Below are 18,524 nucleotides of genomic sequence, written 5' to 3'. Positions count from 1 at the left end.
AGGTTGGAAGGGAAGAACCCTACCAGAGGCAAGGACTAGAACTCGATCTTGAAACCAGATCGAAACAACTCGTGGACCCATTTGTCATGAATCAAGGAGGTCTATGGATTCGGAAAGAAGCGAAGATGTCCCCCCACCCCAGATACCGGTGAGGGCACCCCTTCAGGCAGAAGTGGGCTTGTCTGCGGTCCCAGAGGAGTCTGCTCTCAATTTACCAGGCCAGGGCCTCTTGGAACCGCCTGCGGGGGTTACGGGCCGATTTTGATCCCTGGTCCATAGATCCTGAGGGGCGAAAGGACCGCTTATCGCCTGAGAAGAAAAGGCCACATTTGCGACAAGACACCCTACAGGCTAAGGGGGCCCCATCCAGAGAGGCATCACAGATCTACAGCAACCCCTGGACCAACTGGTCCACCAGCTCCACCAGGTCAGGAGGAGGTTGTCTTCCTTCCAAATTCTGGTGCAGGAGCTTAGCCCATTCCGTTAAGGTCTGGGAAACCAAGGTTATGGCAAAAACGTGGGGCAGAATGAAACCGGCTATGGTAAAAAGGTATCAGACCAGAGATTCAGCTCTCTTGTCAAAAGGGTCCTTAAAGGACGGAGAGTCCTCCACCGGGAACTCACTATCAGAGCAATCCAGGTGCGTGGACGCAGACCTAGTAGGGTGACTCGGGACAGCAGCGGCCAAATAAACCTCAGAATTTGAGGATGCAGGTGACGGCAGAGGACGCTTTTTGCTCGTCCTATTTTGGAGGGCCATATCTACTTTGGACACCAGTGACTGCAGGACCACCCTCATAGCAGACAAAGGGGACTGGGACCGAGAGGGCCCCGCAGCCTCTGAGAGGGGGTCAGGTGGTGACACGTGCTCCAGGGACTTTATGGGTAACCTGGGGACCGCCAGCAAAAAGTGTTAAAATTGCTGTTAACAATTTCCCCCCCACCGCTGCACCACAAGTCCCAGCACACCAAATACCTATAGCAGAGAAAGGGAGGCGTTTAGCACCCACAGGGACTCACCACCCCCTCCTCAGATGCAGAGCCAGAGAGCCAGGCTGCACGCCGTGCGGTGATCAAAGAGAAAGAGGGAATGCAGGAACTGCCACTAAAGGCCCATTGCCGATTCGCCACTCCATAGGCTTCAAACACATGTCCGCCGTTTGATAGCAATGGGAAACTACAAGAAAATGGCCGCCGGACTACACAAACATGGCCGCCGAATATACATGCATTCATCCACAGCAAAATGGCGCCGCCCACGCGGCTCCCGGGGGGACCCCCACTAGAACAATTCCCCCCCCCCTAAAAACGTGTTTTGCGCAGCCGGCTGCGAGCCGCCCCGACCCAAGCACCCACTTAACACCCCCAAACAGAAAAGACGGGCATGGCCGCCCCGGGGGGGGGGGGCTAGGCATGGGTGAATGGGGGGTGGGCCCAATAGTGAGGGGGAGCAACATGAGGGAAGGAAGGGCACTCGGGGGTTCGACCAACCCAGGGAAGGGACCATGTCCACCCTGGAAAAAAAAACACCAGAAAGGAGGGGGGGGGGGGACACTACTCACCACACCTTAGGACCGGGCAGGCACCACTCCAGGCAGACCACTGCCCCATCTTGGAATGGGGGTGCTGCAGGCCAGAGGCACGCTGTGACTCAGGTCGTGACCAGGGCTATGCGTCCTCGCGGAGCTAAGGTTGGGTCGCGCTCACTGGCCAAACTGTGAAGACCAAAAGACCGAAATTCCGTTTAAAAAGGAAAAAATGCTAGGACCAGAGATCCCAGCAAGGAACTAGGTCCTCACTCCTGACTAGGCAAACTTTAGACCTATAGCAGGAAGTGGGAGTATACCCCCCCTGAGACTGCCCTATAGGCGTAGCCAAACTTTTTTTCCACCTAGTGTCCTACTCCTGTAGGGGGCAGGATAAACCCAAGGGTCAAGAAGATCTGGAGCTGTGTCCTCCAATGAACGAGAGAGAAAACCTTCTCTGTGCAGCAGCCCCCCCCCCCCTAATACTTACCTGAGCCTGATCTTCTTCTAGCGCTGTGCAAAAGAGCCTCGACTCTCTAGGGACTCTCCATCCTCATCAGCTGAGACAGCAGCGGGAGCCATTGGCAATCACAGCCAGTGAGCCAATGAGGACAGAGGGGGGTGGGGCCAAGCCGCGGCTGTGTGTGTGAATGGACACACAGAGCAGTGGCTTGGGAGGGAGCCTACCTGGGTTCCCCCTTAGAGCAAGTTACTCGTTCTGGGGGCACTCAGAAGTAGGGAAGTGCCAGGAGCGCCAGCAGGGCACCTGAGAAGAGGAGGATCGGGGCGCCAGTGCGTGCGACGGGCGGCTCCGATGGCCGCCGGTCACTCGCAATCTCCCCCCCCCGCTGACAGAGAAGGACAGACTGCTGATGTAAAACAGCCATCCGTCATTCTCCCTGAAGTGATCAAAGAGGCTATGTGATCCTGCTATATAGGATCAAATGTCTCTGTGGTGATCTCACAAGCCCAACCCCTCCACAGTTAGAATCACTCCCCTAGGCTTACATTTAACCCCTTGATCACTAATAGTATTAACCACTTCCCTGCCAATGGCATTATTACAGTAACAGTGCAGATTTTTAGCACTGATTACTGTAGTAATATCACTGGTACCCTCAAAAGTGTCAAAAATGTCAGTTAGGGGTCCGATAAATAAAAATGATATGAAACAATAAAAATGACATAAATCTTTCCCATAGTTAGTAGATGCAATAAATTTTGCGCAAACCAATCAAAATACGTTTATTGCGATTTTTTTAACAAAAATATGTAGCAGAAAATAAATTGGCCTAAAATGTTAAAAAATGTCGTTTTATTTTATTTTTTTTGGAATGTTATATAGCAGAATGTGAAAAATATTGTTTTTTTTTTTCTAAATTGTCGTTCTTTTTTTGTTTATAGCGCAAAAAATAAAAATCGCACAGGTGATCAAATACCACCAAAAGAAAGCTCTATTTGTGGGAAAAAAAGCGTCAATTTTATTTGGGTACAGCGTCACACAACCGCGCAATTGTCCGTTAAAGAAACGCAGTGCCGAATCGCAAAATAGGGCATGGTGATTAAGCAGCAAATTCTTCCGGTCCTTAAGTGGTTAATACTGGCACCTGGTAACAATGCCTGGTAATATGTGGATAAGGCAAGCAAGTGGGAAAGATTTAGGGTTTAAGGCTCCTTTACTCGTCAATCTGTTCCTAGATATATATATATATATATATATATATATATATATATATATATATATCCTAACACATAAGGCTCTACATTTAACAATCACACAGTTAATATGGAGCTATGGGTCCTTATCTCATCAGCTTACACATGTGGCACTGCCCATAGATATAAAAAAAAGTCCCTTTAACCATGGAAATAAGACTGACATATGGAATAAGTGCAGCAGAACCACACATTTGGCTGATAAAAATAATTTACAGTTAATCCAGACCAACTTTTCCTGTCCTCCAGACTAGACTATAATCTTCCCTGTGTAACAGTTTTTTATCGTTGGGTCTATAAGGTCAAACATAACAATGAGGTGAATGGTTCACTACAGGCGTTCTCTTCACTGTCCCATGTTCCAGTATTAGTACAAGAAACACATTCCCTAATCAAAACACATTTCTTTGGCAAGACAACAAGCTCTCATCTTACTGGAATCCCACTGGAGAGATTTTAACCATAGTAAACTGGATATCAGATTGGTATTAAATACTTTTAAGGTCAGTTTGATCTCTTACATTCACAGGAAAAGATACTTAAGCAGCTGCATAGCAGCTAAAATATCTACTGTTCACTACCAATGTGCAAACACATATTAGCACAGAGAATACATTTAGCTGGCAGAAATATTTAAAAAAACAAACAAAAAAAATCAAAAGTTCTGATGGACCCACACCAACCATGAAATGGTTGAAATTGTTACTAAAAGAACCCTAAAATATTAAATCATTGTCATCTGAGCTGGCCCATTAAAGTTAGTTGGCAAATTTAAAAGCACTTGCAACATGCCCAAAACTTCCCAACCTCCACTCCCACTCCCCCTCAGGCAATCAGCCTCACATGACTAAAAGACCGTAGAGTCGCCAGGAGGGGTTTCTATATGACCCTGTGGTGGTCACATCTCTCAAATAGGAATGGGTTCAGGCATGCTTGAATCCTAGTCCCAACCCACCTGAGCAATCTCGCCAGGAAGTTGTCACTGCATATTGCCAATCATAGGCAGTAAAGCATTTCCCGACTCGCAGCTGCACATACACACACCCTGACTAGGCTGCTCATGATTGGCAGTATGCAGTGACGGCTTGCTGGCGTGATTGCTCAGGTGGGTTGGGACTAGGGTCCGAACACGCCTGAGCGCATCCCTACTCTTAAAAACAATCTTGAGTACCTCTGCTCTGCTAAGCACAACCCGAATAGCCATGTAACCTAGCTAACATGTCACCACAGAGAGGATCCTCTTTCTGTAAAAAAAAAAAAAAAAACCCATACCTTTTATTGTTTGTATGTGTGACTTTTGCCCTTGCTCAGCAGGTCTTAAACAGTCTCTGCTATTAAAAAAAACCCAACTCCCATGAAGCAACAGCAGCTCTTCCTGATCTTCTTCTGCATAAGCTGTGTAGTCAACCAACACAATGCTATAGAATAAGAAGGCACATATTTTGGGAAGGTATTAAATTATTTGACAGGTGCTATTTTGCAGATTATGAGTGTGTTTCAGTTGAAGAAATGACGGTTAACGTGTTAACTGGTTATTTGTATATAATAGCTATCATTTCTGAAAATACATCCTGTGTCCATCATTAGACATTGAGTAATAGGGTTGGGTCTTTTCTCCTGTGCAGGGTAAAAAAAGGACACTAGATCATTTTTGTTATCAATTATGGCAGCCCTTACCAGACTGTGTCCATTTATGATTAAGGCAAATTCACTAGTAACAGTTTCCTCATACACAGATTCCAGCTTTATGTCATTCATTTTCTCACAGAATTGGTGGCCATTGAAAAGACTTTTGCTCTGTCCAAATGTTGCTTCCTTAGCTTTCCTTGATGAAGAAAAAGAAAACAAGTTAGCTAATGTAGTACAGACCACATGATTTAAAAATGATAATGAAAAGGACGACCAGATACCTGATTTCTTCTCGAACCTCAGTTACTGTGCGACCAGATATTACAAAAATATCATTCATGTCATCTGTGAGCATGTGGCAAGAGTAACCAATGTTCATGGCAGTTTCTAGGAGAAAACATATTCCAATTATTTCTACAAAAAGCGAGACAATGATACATGAACTGGATGCACAAAGACTATAAAATTGAGTGCACTCACACTGGCAGTTTTAAATATGATCGATTCACCCCCTTCAGCTGCTTCATTTGTGTAGTATGAGTGCTCCAAATCATGCCTGGGAAAGATTAAGATTGCTGTGCCTGGGACCACTTGGAAGAGGTGAACCAGGTATCATTTACTTGTGATCTGGAACAATTCCCTTTAGTGTAAGTGCAAGCCAGCACTAAACTCTCCAAAGATAACTAAGCACAGAAGCAACTAACATGGTGGTCTGGTTGGCTGTTGGATGTGATGTTGTAAGCGTGTCTGGGAACACTTGCATAGCCCAGTGTGAGTGCTGACCAGTGGGGGAGTTTGGACAATCAAACCTGGGCACTGTTCATTTTACCTGTGCCCTATGTGAGTGCACTCTAAGGTGCATATAGATGGTGTCCAGGGCCTCAGTACACAACATAATGATGTATTAATTTCACATCTTCCAACACTGGCTCTTCCAGTCTAAATTACGTTTTTTCCCTTTTTATAAAAGGACAGTTCCCTGATACACAACCGTGGACTGAGATGTTTAAGTTTGAGCTCTATCCAGCCTTTTGGGTTTAAAATCAGCTGTATTTCTATCAGTGAGAAAAGATTTCTAAATTTTTGTTTAACCACTTTAAGACCGGAAGGATTTGCCCCCTTCCTGACCAGGACCTATTTTGCGATTCAGCACTGCGTTACTTTAACGGACAATTGGGCGGTCGTGCGTACCCAAATAAAATTGATCTTTTTTTCCCACAAATAGAGCTTTCTTTTGCTGGTATTTGGTCACCTATGCGATTTTTATTTTTTTGCGCTATAAACAAAAAAAGAGCAACAATTTTGAAAAAAAAAAATAAATCTATATTTTTCACATTCGATTATATAACATTTTCAAAAAAATTAAAAAATCGAAATTTTTTAACATTTTAGGCCAATTTGTTTTCTGCTACATATTTTTGGTAAAAAAATCGCAATAAGCGTATTTTGATTGGTTTGCGAAAAAGTTATCACGTCTACTAACTACGGGAAAGATTTTTTTTTACTAGTAATGGCGGCATTCTGCGATTTTTCGCGGGACTGCAACATGGTGGCAGACAGATCGGACATCTGCGGTGGGCGGTCGTAAAGAGGTTAAGGCTCCGTTCACATGTAGGCGTTGGCGTTTTTCAGGCGTTTGTTTATCGTTTTTCAGGCGTTTTTATAGGCGTTTTTGCAAGCGTTTGCAAGCGTTTTACAGGCGTTTTTTTGGGCGTTTTTAACAGGTGTTTTTGGTGACCAATGGAAAAGCAGAGTGTTTTTTTTACAACATTTGCAAAGGAACCTCCCAGGGACCTCCTCCTCTGCATTGGACCTCCCAGGGACCTCCTCTTCTGCATGATCTTTTTTTTTTATGGTTCTGGACATGCTACAGAGCTGAAACTTCACAGGTACACCTTTTAGACCCCCCCAAACACTAAAATTAAAACTAAATCCAAAGAAATCTTTTTTTTTTATTTTTTTCAATAATTGGCTCTCTATCAAAAACGACAATTTTTAAGAACTTTTTTTTGCCTGATTCATAGTCCCTGGGGCATGATGCAGAACCCTAGGCACTTTTTAGGGGCATTTATTGGGTTTTAGGGCTTCAAAATTGTGTTTTTTGATTCCATATATATATATCTACATTACGGTCACCTTGGCATAGCAGAGTCAATTTACCCTAAACTACATTACGGTCACCTTGGCATGGAAGAGTTTGGTCAGCCTGGCATAGTAGAGTCAGTTCACCTAAACTTCGTTACGGTCACCTTGGCATGGAAGAGTTTGGTCAGCCTGGCATAGTAGAGTCAGTTCACCTAAACTTCGTTACGGTCACCTTGGCATGGAAGAGTTTGGTCAGCCTGGCATAGCAGAGTCAGTTCACCTAAACTTCGTTACGGTCACCTTGGCATGGAAGAGTTTGGTCACCCTGGCATAGCAGAGTCAGTTCACCTAAACTTCGTTACGGTCACCTTGGCATGGAAGAGTTTGGTCAGCCTGGCATAGCAGAGTCAGTTCACCTAAACTTCGTTACGGTCACCTTGGCATGGAAGAGTTTGGTCAGCCTGGCATAGCAGAGTCAGTTCACCTAAACTACATTACGGTCACCCTGGTATGGCAGCAGGCTACGGTCACCTTGGTATGGCAGGGTCTGGTCACCTAAACTGCCTAACTGCTGTTCTCCATGTTTCAGGAAAATGTGCTCACAGCAGAGGCATGCCAAGGGGGTGGAGACCTGGGTGGAGAGCTGGGTGGAGAGCTGGGTGGAGAGTTGTGCTGTTTGAGCTGATCAGGAGGAACTAAACGCTTGTAAAACGCCTGTGAAACGCCAAATATCACTTTACATTGAGGTCTATGGGACAAAACGCCTGTGATCTGCCCAAAAAGAAGCTCAAGTACTTTTTTGAGCGTTGGGTGTTTTCCTTAGGGTGTCAAAACGCTCAGATGTGAACAGGGGTCATTGCAATGAATGGGATTGGTCTTGTTGGGCGTTTTGAGAGCTGATTAGTGAGCAGAAAAACGCTCCAAAAACGCCCACATGTGAACGGAGCCTAAATTAACAAAGAACTACCGCAAAACCTAATACTTTACATGAATGGAGCAGTATTAGTAAACATCATATGTAAGATATACACTCACCAGCCACTTTATTAGTTACACCTTGCTAGTGCCGGGTTTGACCCCCTTTTGCATTCAGAACTGCCTTAATTCTTCATGGCATAGATTCGACAAGGTGTTGGAAACATTCCTCAGAGATTTTGGGCCATATTGACATGATTGCATCACGCGATTGCTGCCGATTTGTCGGCTGCACATCCATGATGTGAATCTCTAATTTTACTACATCCCAAAGTTGCTAGGTTGGATTGAGGTCGGGTGACTGTGGAGGCCATTGGAGTACAGTGAACTCATTGTCATGTTAAACAAACCAGTTTGAGATGATTTGAGCTTTGTGACATTATGCTGCTGGAAGGAGCCATCAGAAGAGGGGTACACTGTAGTCATGAAGGGATGGACATGATCATCAACAATACTCATTTAGGCTGTGGCGTTTAAACGATGCTCAATTGATACTAAGGGGCCCAAAGTGTGCCAAGAAAATATCCCCCACATAATTACACCACCAGCCTGAACCGTTGATACAAGGCAAGATTGATCCATGCTTTCATGTAGTTTATGCCAAATTCTGACCCTACCATCTGAATGTCGCAGCTGAAATCGAGACTCATCAGACCAGGCAATGTTTTTACAATCTTCTAATGTCCAATTTTGGTGAGCCTGTGCGAATTGTAGCCTTAGTTTCCTGTTCTTTGCTGACAGGAGTGGCACCCGGCGTGGTCTTCTGCTGCTGTAGTTCATCTGCCTCAAGGTTCGAAGTGCTGTGCGTTCAGGGATGGTATTCTGCAAACCTTGGTTGTGTTATTTGAGTTACTGTTGCCTTTCTATCATCTCAAACCAGTTTGCTCATTCTTCTCTGACTTCTGACATCAACAAGGCATTTTCATCCATATAACTGCCGCTCACTGGATATTTTCTCTTTTTCTGACCATTCTCTGTAAATCCTAGAGATGGTTGTGTGTGAAAATCCCAGTAGATCTGCCACGTTTAAAGTCACTTAAATCCCCTTTCTTTGCCATTTTGATGTTGGGTTTTAATTTCAGCAAGTCATCTTCACCATGACTAGATGCCTAAATGCATTGAGCTGCTGCCATGAGATTGGCTGAATTTGTGTTCCCAAACAATGGAAATGGTGTACCTAATATAAAGTGGCCAGTAAGTGTATATAATTCCAGAGCCCTGTTGTTAAAGTGCATGTGTGGGCAAAATTAGGAGAAATATTAAGCACATTTCTGCAAATACAGTTACAGGTAATCTTAAATTATAAAATTAAAAAAATGAGCTCCTAAATTTTCTGTAGCGAGCTGACTACAATGCCTCTGCTGCACTAAAATCCCAAGCAGTGTTGTCATCAGCCCTACTAGACTACAGATCACCCAATCTCCTCGTCTCTATAACATAAAGGGAGTGTTCTGTAGTCCACAAAAGTGAACAAGGAAAGGCTGATAATACTGTTTAGAATTTCAGTGCAGCAGAGACATTACATATTAAAATAAATTGCTGGGAAACATCACAGAGGGACTTCGTGTAGAAAGATAAACCCTGATGGGCACAAAAGATGGGGGGACTAGCAAATTATCCAGAAGTAAAAAAAAAAAAAAAAAGTTTCTATCCAATGTCCCCTACTTTCCTTTCCACACAAATCTTAATTATTAATGTTAAGGGGTATGCTTTAAAGACAAAAAAAATACAAATAAATTACAAATATATGTTGCAAAGTATGCAGGACATGATAAAGATTCTAAATCTGTTGCTTCTAGATGTGATGATCCTGCAAACAATTACAATTTAACGGTGCTAGCTGTAATTTCAGCTCATTGCACATTTGTCTTTGCTGTCATAACGTCTAATAAATGACATATTTCTAATATTCAGAGCACGCAAACATGCAATATTACCAGTTATGTAAGGCATTATGGGCTCCTGGAAGGAATTCTGCTCTCAGCATGACACCACATCTGTTTTCTTTTTTTTTCTTAATATTATTTATCCAGAAAATATCAAAAATTTGTAAAAGCACATCTGTTTTCTAATCTTTGTCCAAATATCAGCAAAAGTGTGAAGGTGAATCTAATAAACTTTGAAGGTATATATAATGTATGTGTATTTGGACATTAGCAATATCTTGTGCGGAGGACTGATCAGAGATTGCTGGTATGGGTGGGTGGATGTCCACCATTCAGAGGAGGGGGGTGTGGCCATCTGTCAATCCAAACTTTGGTAATTACCGCAGTGAAAAAAGAGGCAACATATCTTAATCTCTGCATCAGAGGGTTGGGGCCAATTCAGATGACAGGTGTCCTGTGTATATGCTTTATGTACCACATCATGGCTTCCCAACACTTAACTTCAGGAATTGAGCTGAGAAATACAGTTACAAAATGGCTGGAGGGCCATAGGCAGGACTACCCAACTGCTTCACTGTTTAACCCCCCTTTCCTTCTCAGCTACGGTGGTCTTGGTTGGGGTATCAACCAAGTTGGCAGGAAGGAATGAGCTCTGGGGGAGGAGACAGGGAGGAAGGAATGAGCTCTGGGGGAGGAGACAGGGAGGAAGGAATGAGCTCTGGGGGAGGAGACAGGGAGGAAGGAATGAGCTCTGGGGGAGGAGACAGGGAGGAAGGAATGAGCTCTGGGGGAGGAGACAGGGAGGAAGGAATGAGCTCTGGGGGAGGAGACAGGGAGGAAGGAATGAGCTCTGGGGGAGGAGACAGGGATGTGTCTGAGCCAGGATAGAAAGGCACAGGGTGAGGATAGGAGAGAAGGGCTCTGGTAGCAGCTTCATGTACATGGGACATGGCTCATAAGGTCAGACATTGCCTGCAGTAATTCAGCATACTAATTCCATGATGCCCCACCACCAAATCATATATCAGTCTATCCTCTCACAATTTAAATGCCCAGTTAACATTGTCCTCCATTGTCCCACTGTACAAGGTGAGTAAATGTCAGTTTATTTGCAGGCAGATGACAAATGCCTAAGAGAAGATAACAAGGTGAAATATTTTTTAGAGGGCTCCAAGGAACATGGATATTATATTTTATATGGCTGTCACTCATGGTTATTGCTACTGACATATAGGGGGGGGGGATTTATTAAAACTCAAAAAGACAGAATATGGAGCAGTTGTAGATGGAAACCAATCAGCTATTATCTTCAGCTTGTCCAGTTAAGCTTTGAAGATGAAAGCTAGATGATTTACTAACTGCTAAAACCAATGGCCACTACTCCATACTCCTATTACTTGACCTCTTTGTGGTTTTTGATACTGTTGATCACCCGCTCCTTCCTAATAAACTCTGTTTCCTTGGCTTTCAAGATTCTGCTCTATCTTGGTTCTCCTCCTACATATCACAGTGCTCCTTCAGTGTTACCTACAACTCTGTTTTTTCTTCTCTATCTACACTGCCTCCCTGGGTTACTTGATAGCCGTCCACGGCTTCCAATAGTATCTATACGCTAATGACATTGAAATCTGTCTGTCTACTCCTCCCCTCACTCCTTCAGTCTCCTCTCGCATTGCTAACTTTCTTACTGACATATCAGCATGGATGTCGCACCACTTCCTCAAACTAAATCTCTCTAAAACTGAGCTGGTAATATTCCTCCCCTCCCGTGCCCCCCTCCATCAAAATCAGTAATGCAATCAATCCCTCCCCTCAGGGTACTAGGTGTAATCTTAGACTCTGACCTGTCCTTTAAGCCACAAATCCAATTGTTGTCAAAAGCTTGTAGACTTCACCTCTGTAACATCTCTAAAATTCGCCCCTTTTTATTAACTGAAACCACCAAGCTACTCATTCACTCCCTTGTTATCTCTCGCCTTGACTATAGCAAATCCCTTCTCATAGGCCTATCTCTCTATAAGCTATTCCCTTTTCAGTCTATCATGAATGCTGTTTTCAGGCTTATCCACCTTACCAACCGCTCAGTGTCTGCCATCCCTCTCTGCCAATCCCTAACACTGGCTCCCGATTGCCCAGCGAATTAAATTTAAAATACTAATCACAACATACAAAGCCATTCACAACTCTGTCCCAAGCTACATTACCAATCTTGTCTCCAAATATCACCCAAACCGTTCTCTCTGTTCCTCTCAAGACCTCCTACTCTAAAGTTCCCTTGTCTCCTCCTCCCCAGCTGATTTCCATGAATTCTCCAGAGCCTCTCCCATCCTCTGGAACGCTCTACTTCTACCTCAACCTGTCTGGTTATCTCCTACTCTAGCTGCCTTCAGGCATTCCCTGAAAACTCATCTCTTCAGGGAAGCCTATCACTCCTCTAGCTAATCTTTGACCTCTTCCATCAGCTCATTTCTCACAGTTACAACCTTTTGTAACACCTGCCCCACCCTATTAGATTGTAAACTTTTCTGAGCAGGGCCCTCCTAATCCTCTTTTTGTTTATTGTATTGTAACTGCATTGTCTCCCTTTTAGATTGTAAAGTGCTGCGTAAACTGTTGGCGCTATATAAACCCTGTTTAATGATAATAAAAATAATAGAAGCGGATTGGTTGCTGCGCACAGTTGTTGCAGATTCAGGCTGCTTCTGTCTAGTAGTGCCTTCAAAAAAGAGAACTAAAATAGTATGTCATGTTCATTGCCAGCACCCAGACCAGAATATAGATGTAACTAATGGTAAAGAGATTGTAAACGTTCAGTTTTTGTTTTCTTTTTAAAATACAGTAAAACCTTGGATTGCGAGCATAATTCGTTCCGGAAACATGCTTGTAATCCAAAGCACTCTTATATCAAAGCGAATTTCCCCATAAGAAATAATGGAAACTCAGATGATTTGTTCCACAACCATTTATTCATAAGTCCTTCAGTTTATAGTCCATATAAAAAGATTATAGCATTGCGATAGGTTATACAACCATAAAATGTTCATCCACTAATAGCCCCTTCCACAAGGGGATTTGAAGCAAAATCCAGCAGGAGCTACAGAGTATCAAAGAGAAGAGAGGCGCCTCTAAGTGTAGCAATATGGTTACATTTAATGAAGGTACAACATTTAGCAACTCACATGGTTGATGAATAAAACAGGCATATCTTAGTATGCAGGCATCCGGGGTAAAGCTATCCACATAGACTATCTTCTGCACCGCCGGCTGCCACTCTGTAATCCTGACCAGAAAAACCACACTGCAGTAAAGCGATCTGAAAGCGAGGGGCAGCATGGAAGGGATGACGTAGATGGCGATGCGGAGGATGGTCCATGTGGACAGCTTTAGCCTGGATGCCTGCATCCTTAGATGTGCCTGTTTCTATCATCAACCATGTGAGTTGCTAAATGTTGTACCTTCATTAAATTTAACCATATTGCTACACTTAGAGGCGCCTCTCTTCTCTTTTCTACTCAGCTGTGACTTGAGGCTACTTGTATATCAAGACATCGCTTGTAAACCAAGTCAAAATTTATTTGAAAATTTTGCTTGTCTTGCAAAGCGCTCTTAAACCAAGTTACTCTCAAACCAAGGTTTTACTGTAATTAACCAGTTCTTTTCATCTGCTCTGTGCACATTATGCCTTTACCTTGCGGGGGGGAAAGTTTTTTTTATTTTATTTTATTTTTTTATAAGTTTACTACCGCTTTAAGAATTACCTTGCTTGTCTCCAGTTAGGATCCAAAGCTTAATGTTGGCCAGCAGGAGACTAGCAATAGTATCTGTCACTCCTTCTTGCAGCTTGTCTTCTATTGCGGTAGCACCTAGTAGCTGTAAGAGAAATATTAATGGTGACCACGCGTTTTAACACAGTAAAAGAAAAAAAATTGAATTTTATTAGGAAAAAGGCATTCTAAAATATCAAACAACCTTTACAATGCAACTTACTTTTGAAGAATAATGTTGGTATATTCTCAGAAAAGATAAAACACTGTACCAGACTGTCATGTCTATGCTATTTTGGATATTCTCTTTTTCACATTTGTGCATGTGGAGGTTAGAATCTAGATGCATATTAAAGTGTTACTAAACCCACAACAGTAAAATCAGTGCGTGTATATGCAGTAAAGCATACTTGTTATACTCACTGTGGAACCTAAGGGGTTAATCCTCCGCATTGTGTAAAAAGGCTGTTTATTCCCCTTCTTTTACAGTCCCCAATCCATCTGCTGATAGCAGAGCTCTAGGAGGCACTCTGCACACGCTCAGTTTGGTCTGTTTTGCTAGAGATTTTTTTTGGGAGGGTATATGTGATCAGCACAGGGCCATCAGCGCTGTCCAGACACAGCGGCGGGGGTCATGCAGCCTCATAGGACAGTCAGAGGAGAATGAAATCTCTTTCTAAAAGCTTTAACCAGTGGTTAGCCAGACATTGAGAGAAGTCACAAGACTGCTATATACTGCTGATGAGAAAAAGTATTTAGCAGTTTATATTTACTAAATTAATAGAATTTCCAACTTCTGTGTACTGTGGGAGACCAGATATAGTGAATGCAGGATCCTGGGTTTAGCAAAACTTTAATCTCTGGTTTAATTCAAAGAGCTTTCACTTGCTATTACCTTTAAAGTGAAACCTTAGGAATTATCATTTTTGTAAACATACATGGGTACAGCCTGGTTCAATGTAAGTATCCATATCTAATATCCAGAGGGCTGCTGGGGAATGTTTAAAAGCACTGTACTATTCTGCGCAATATACAGTAATAGCCAAGATCCTCCTGGTGCAGGCCCAGTGGCTTCCCTCAGCACCACCACCATTTAGAAACACTTTGTATTTGATTTTTTCTGTGATTGTACAAAGTGAAGATCTTGACATCATCTGCCCCTCCTCTCTATTTCATCCCATCAGAAAACACCTTGTCATCTAAATGGTGGTAGTGCAGAGCTATCAACTCCCTGTGTTTAATGTGCAGAGGGGAAACTAAGGAAGCAGCGCCCAGAAGATCATGGTTATTTTATGTAACGCAAATTACTAAAGTGATTTTCAGCAGCCCTCCAGATAAAATGAATTGCGCTTTACCAACCAAAGATTGTGATGTTGAAGCTGCAAAGAATTCTCAATAAAATCATATTTTTGGATGTAGGTGCCCATCTTTATCAAATACATTATAGCCTTATGCAATCAATTTGGTCAAAATCATATTTTTGGTATCTTTACAGCTCATTTAACCCCTTCCCATCCGCGCTACAGCCTATATACGGCTGCAGCGCGGACTCGAATTTTCGGGAGGCCGTTTTTAAACGGCCTCCAGTGACACGCCCCCCCGCGCGCTCCTGCGAGCGCGCATCGGGGGGAATCTGTGTCGGCCGTGTCCCTTGGACACGGCCGATCACAGATCGTGGTGAATGGCCAATCACAGCGGCCATTCACCACGTGATCAAGCCGTCCAATGAGAGATGATCTCATATGTAAACATATGAGATCATCTCTCATCGCCGGCGCTCCTTCCTCACACAGACACTGCAGTGTGAGGAAGGAGGGGGAGCCGACAGCCGCTGGGGACACAGACAAATGTAATCAGGGCACTGATCACCAGTGCCCTGATTACTGAAGGTAAAAAAACACACACACTGCCCCCACCATCAGTGCCCACAGTGCCCGCCATCAGTGCCCCCATCAATGCCCACAATCAGTGCCCATAGTGCTGCCAGTCAGTGCCCATCAGTGCCTGCTCATCTAGGCACTGATGAGCACTGACTGGCAGCACTATGGGCACTGAGTGTGGGCACTGATGGTGCTGCCCATCAGTGCTCATCAGTGCCGCCCGTCAGTGCTCATCACTGTCACCCGTCAGTGTCCATCAGTGCCATCCGCCAGTGCCCATCAGTGCCGCCTATCAGTGCCGCCCGTCAGTGCCGCCTCTCAGTGCCCAGCAGTGCCACCTCTCAGTGCCCAGCAGTGCCACCTCTCAGTGCCCAGCAGTGCCATCTCTCAGTGCCCAGCAGTGCCACCTCTCAGTGCCCAGCAGTGCCACCTCTCAGTGCCCAGCAGTGCCGCCTATCAGTGCCGCCTATCAGTGCCGCCTATCAGTGCTCATCAGTGCGGCATATTAGTACCTCCTCATCAGTGCCCATAAGTACCACCTCATCAGTGCCCATAAGTGCCACCTCATCAGTGCCCATCAGTGCAGCCTATCAGTGCCCATCAGTGCCGCCTCATCAGCGCACATCAGTGAGGGAGAAAAATTTATTTTCAAAATTTACTCGCAGAAAATAAGAAAAACTTTTTTTTTTTTTTCAAAATTTTCTGTCTTTTTTCTTTTTTTTTGTAAAAAATAAAAAACCCAGAGATGATTAAATACCACCAAAAGAAAGCTCTGTTTGTGTGAAAAAAATGATAAAAATTTCATATGGGTACAGTGTAGCATGACCGCGCAATTGTCATTCAAAGTGTGAGAGCGCTGAAAGCTGAAAATTGGCCTGGATGGGAAGGGTGTTTAAGTGCACAGTAGGCAAGTGGTTAATCAATTTTTCATTCCTCCTAACAAACGAAAAGCAATTGTATCCTGTATACCTACATACGTTTGCAAAGCAGGTATGAAAAAGTATGAATAAAGATACATTATAAAAGGCACCGCTTTTGTAAAAAAAAAAATTATATTGTTGCTGTTGCTATTGTGACCAGCCTAGAACGTATTCATGCAGACTTACAATGTTTCTAAAAGGTCCTCTTTAAGCATCCCAATTGTTAACCACTTCCCGCAAACCGACATACTGTACGTCGGCAGGGGTTGTAGAGGCATTACCCCGGTACCGTTTTCAAGAGGCGGCAGTCGGCTTTCTAGTAATAACAACCGAAGCAGGTCAGCTCAGCTTTTATCACAAGCAGCGGGAGGGGACGTTCCCCCCCCCCCCCCCCGCTCTGCCCGGGTTATCTGTCCCACCGGTACATCTGAGCGACCAGTCGGCACGTCCGCCGGCTGGACAGAGAGTCCCGAATAAAGCCGGATTTGGCTTAGATCGGGTCCCCGATGAAATAACCCAGGAAGCAATGTCATGACATCACTTTTGGTTTCCTCGGCTGCCAACGGTGCTGATTTAAAAAAAAAAAAAAAACAGTATTCAAAAACGCAGATTTTGGCGTTTTGAAAACTTTTAAGTGCCAAGGAGGGATTTGGGGTCTTTTAAACCACAGATCCCTCCATAAAGAGTACTTGTCACTGTCTATTACCGTCACAAGGGATGTTTACATTCCTGATCAGATTTTTTTGATCAGGAATCAGATTTCTTTTTTTTTTTTTAAAGGAACAGTGAAAAAAATAAAAAATAAAATAAAATAAATAAGAAAAACATTTTTTTTTTAAAGCGCCCCGTCCCCTCACGCACCAAAGAAAACGCATACGTAAGTCGCACCCGCAAATGGAAACGGTATTCAAATCACACATGTGAGGTATCGCCAGGATCGTCAGAGCGAGAGCAAAAATTCTTGGAAAAGACCTCCTTTGTAACTCTAAACAGGTAACCGTTACATTTTTTTAAAGCATCGCCTATGGAGATTTTTAAGTATTGTAGTTTGTCACCATTCTACGACTGTGCGCAATTTTAAACCGTAACATGTTGGGTATCTATTTACTCGGCGTGACATCATCTTTCACAATAAACAAAAAATTGGGCTAACTTTACTGTTTCATTTTTTTTTTTAATTCAGTGAAGTGTAATTTTAAAAAAAATTATTCTGTTTGAAAGACCGCTGCAAAAATACCGTGTGACATAAAATATTGCAACGGCCGCCATTTTATTCTCCAGAGTCTTTGCTAAAAAAATATATATATATATATATATATAATGTTTGGGGTTCCAAGTAATTTTCTAGCAAAAAATACAGATTTTAACTTGTAAACAACATGTGTCAGAGAAAGGCTTGGTCCTTAAGTGGTTAGTTTGTGACAGTTCAGTAGCAATCCCTGTGGTTCTTTAGCATCAAACATCGTTTGCCACCTTCATCTCCTAGTTTCCCTTTGTCTCCAAAACAAATTCTAGAGTATTTAAAGCAGTATTAAACCCAAAATCAAAAATGTAATCTATTGTAGCTTACCAAACATTAGATGTTGTGGCTGCATTAGTTTTCTTATTTTAGGCATTTTCCCTCAGTTTTCATCTAGTGATCTGCCCAGGAGCACACCTCCTGTATTAGAGTGCCCCCCACTCCGGATGAAGGAGCACAGTAGGACATTTGGACAGCAGCACTGTCAGTCTGGGGGGGAGGGGAGCATTAGAGGCACTAGCAGATTTATATACACTATCAAAAAAATGCCAAACTCCAGCTAACACTGAAGTTACACAAGCAGTTACAGCAACAGTTTTTTTTTTCTCTTGAGGTAACATTTTTACATGAATAAAAACTGATCATTGTAAACACCCCTGCCAGTGTTAAATGGTTTGTCCCAATACTCTAACTGTAACACTGAGGGAGAGCTTTTACTGTAAAAAAAAAAACAACAGATTTGAAGCAAGATGAGCTAAAAAAAAAAAGAAAACTAATGCAGGCATCACATCTCAGGGCCACAATTTCTATGTTCTGAATGCATTTCTGCTTGTGCATTTTGATGCAGTTTTGATACGTTCTGGTACATTCATCTCAAATTGAGGACCACTGAAGACATGTGCA

General features: G+C 43.4%; 1 protein-coding gene across 2 annotated transcripts in view; it reads right to left on the bottom strand.

The window, feature by feature from the left end:
- ATP8B4 (ATPase phospholipid transporting 8B4 (putative)) overlaps positions 1-18,524 on the bottom strand; it is a 648,069-nt gene that overhangs the window by 49,251 nt on the left and 580,294 nt on the right. For both annotated transcript variants that reach the window (XM_082254031.1, XM_082254032.1), the window contains exons 20-22: positions 13,576-13,687; positions 5,153-5,258; positions 4,920-5,067 (exon numbers count right to left, since the gene is read on the bottom strand). In XM_082254031.1, coding sequence (XP_082110157.1) covers positions 4,920-5,067; positions 5,153-5,258; positions 13,576-13,687 — 366 coding nt within the window. The remainder of the gene's footprint in view (positions 1-4,919; positions 5,068-5,152; positions 5,259-13,575; positions 13,688-18,524) is intronic.

The sequence above is a fragment of the Pelophylax lessonae genome, assembly GCF_965119305.1.
Source record: "Pelophylax lessonae genome assembly, chromosome: 4".
In the NCBI taxonomy this organism is placed as follows: Eukaryota; Metazoa; Chordata; class Amphibia; order Anura; family Ranidae; genus Pelophylax; species Pelophylax lessonae.
Note: the sequence above shows the minus strand (reverse complement) of the source record. Positions and strands in the feature narration are given on the sequence as shown.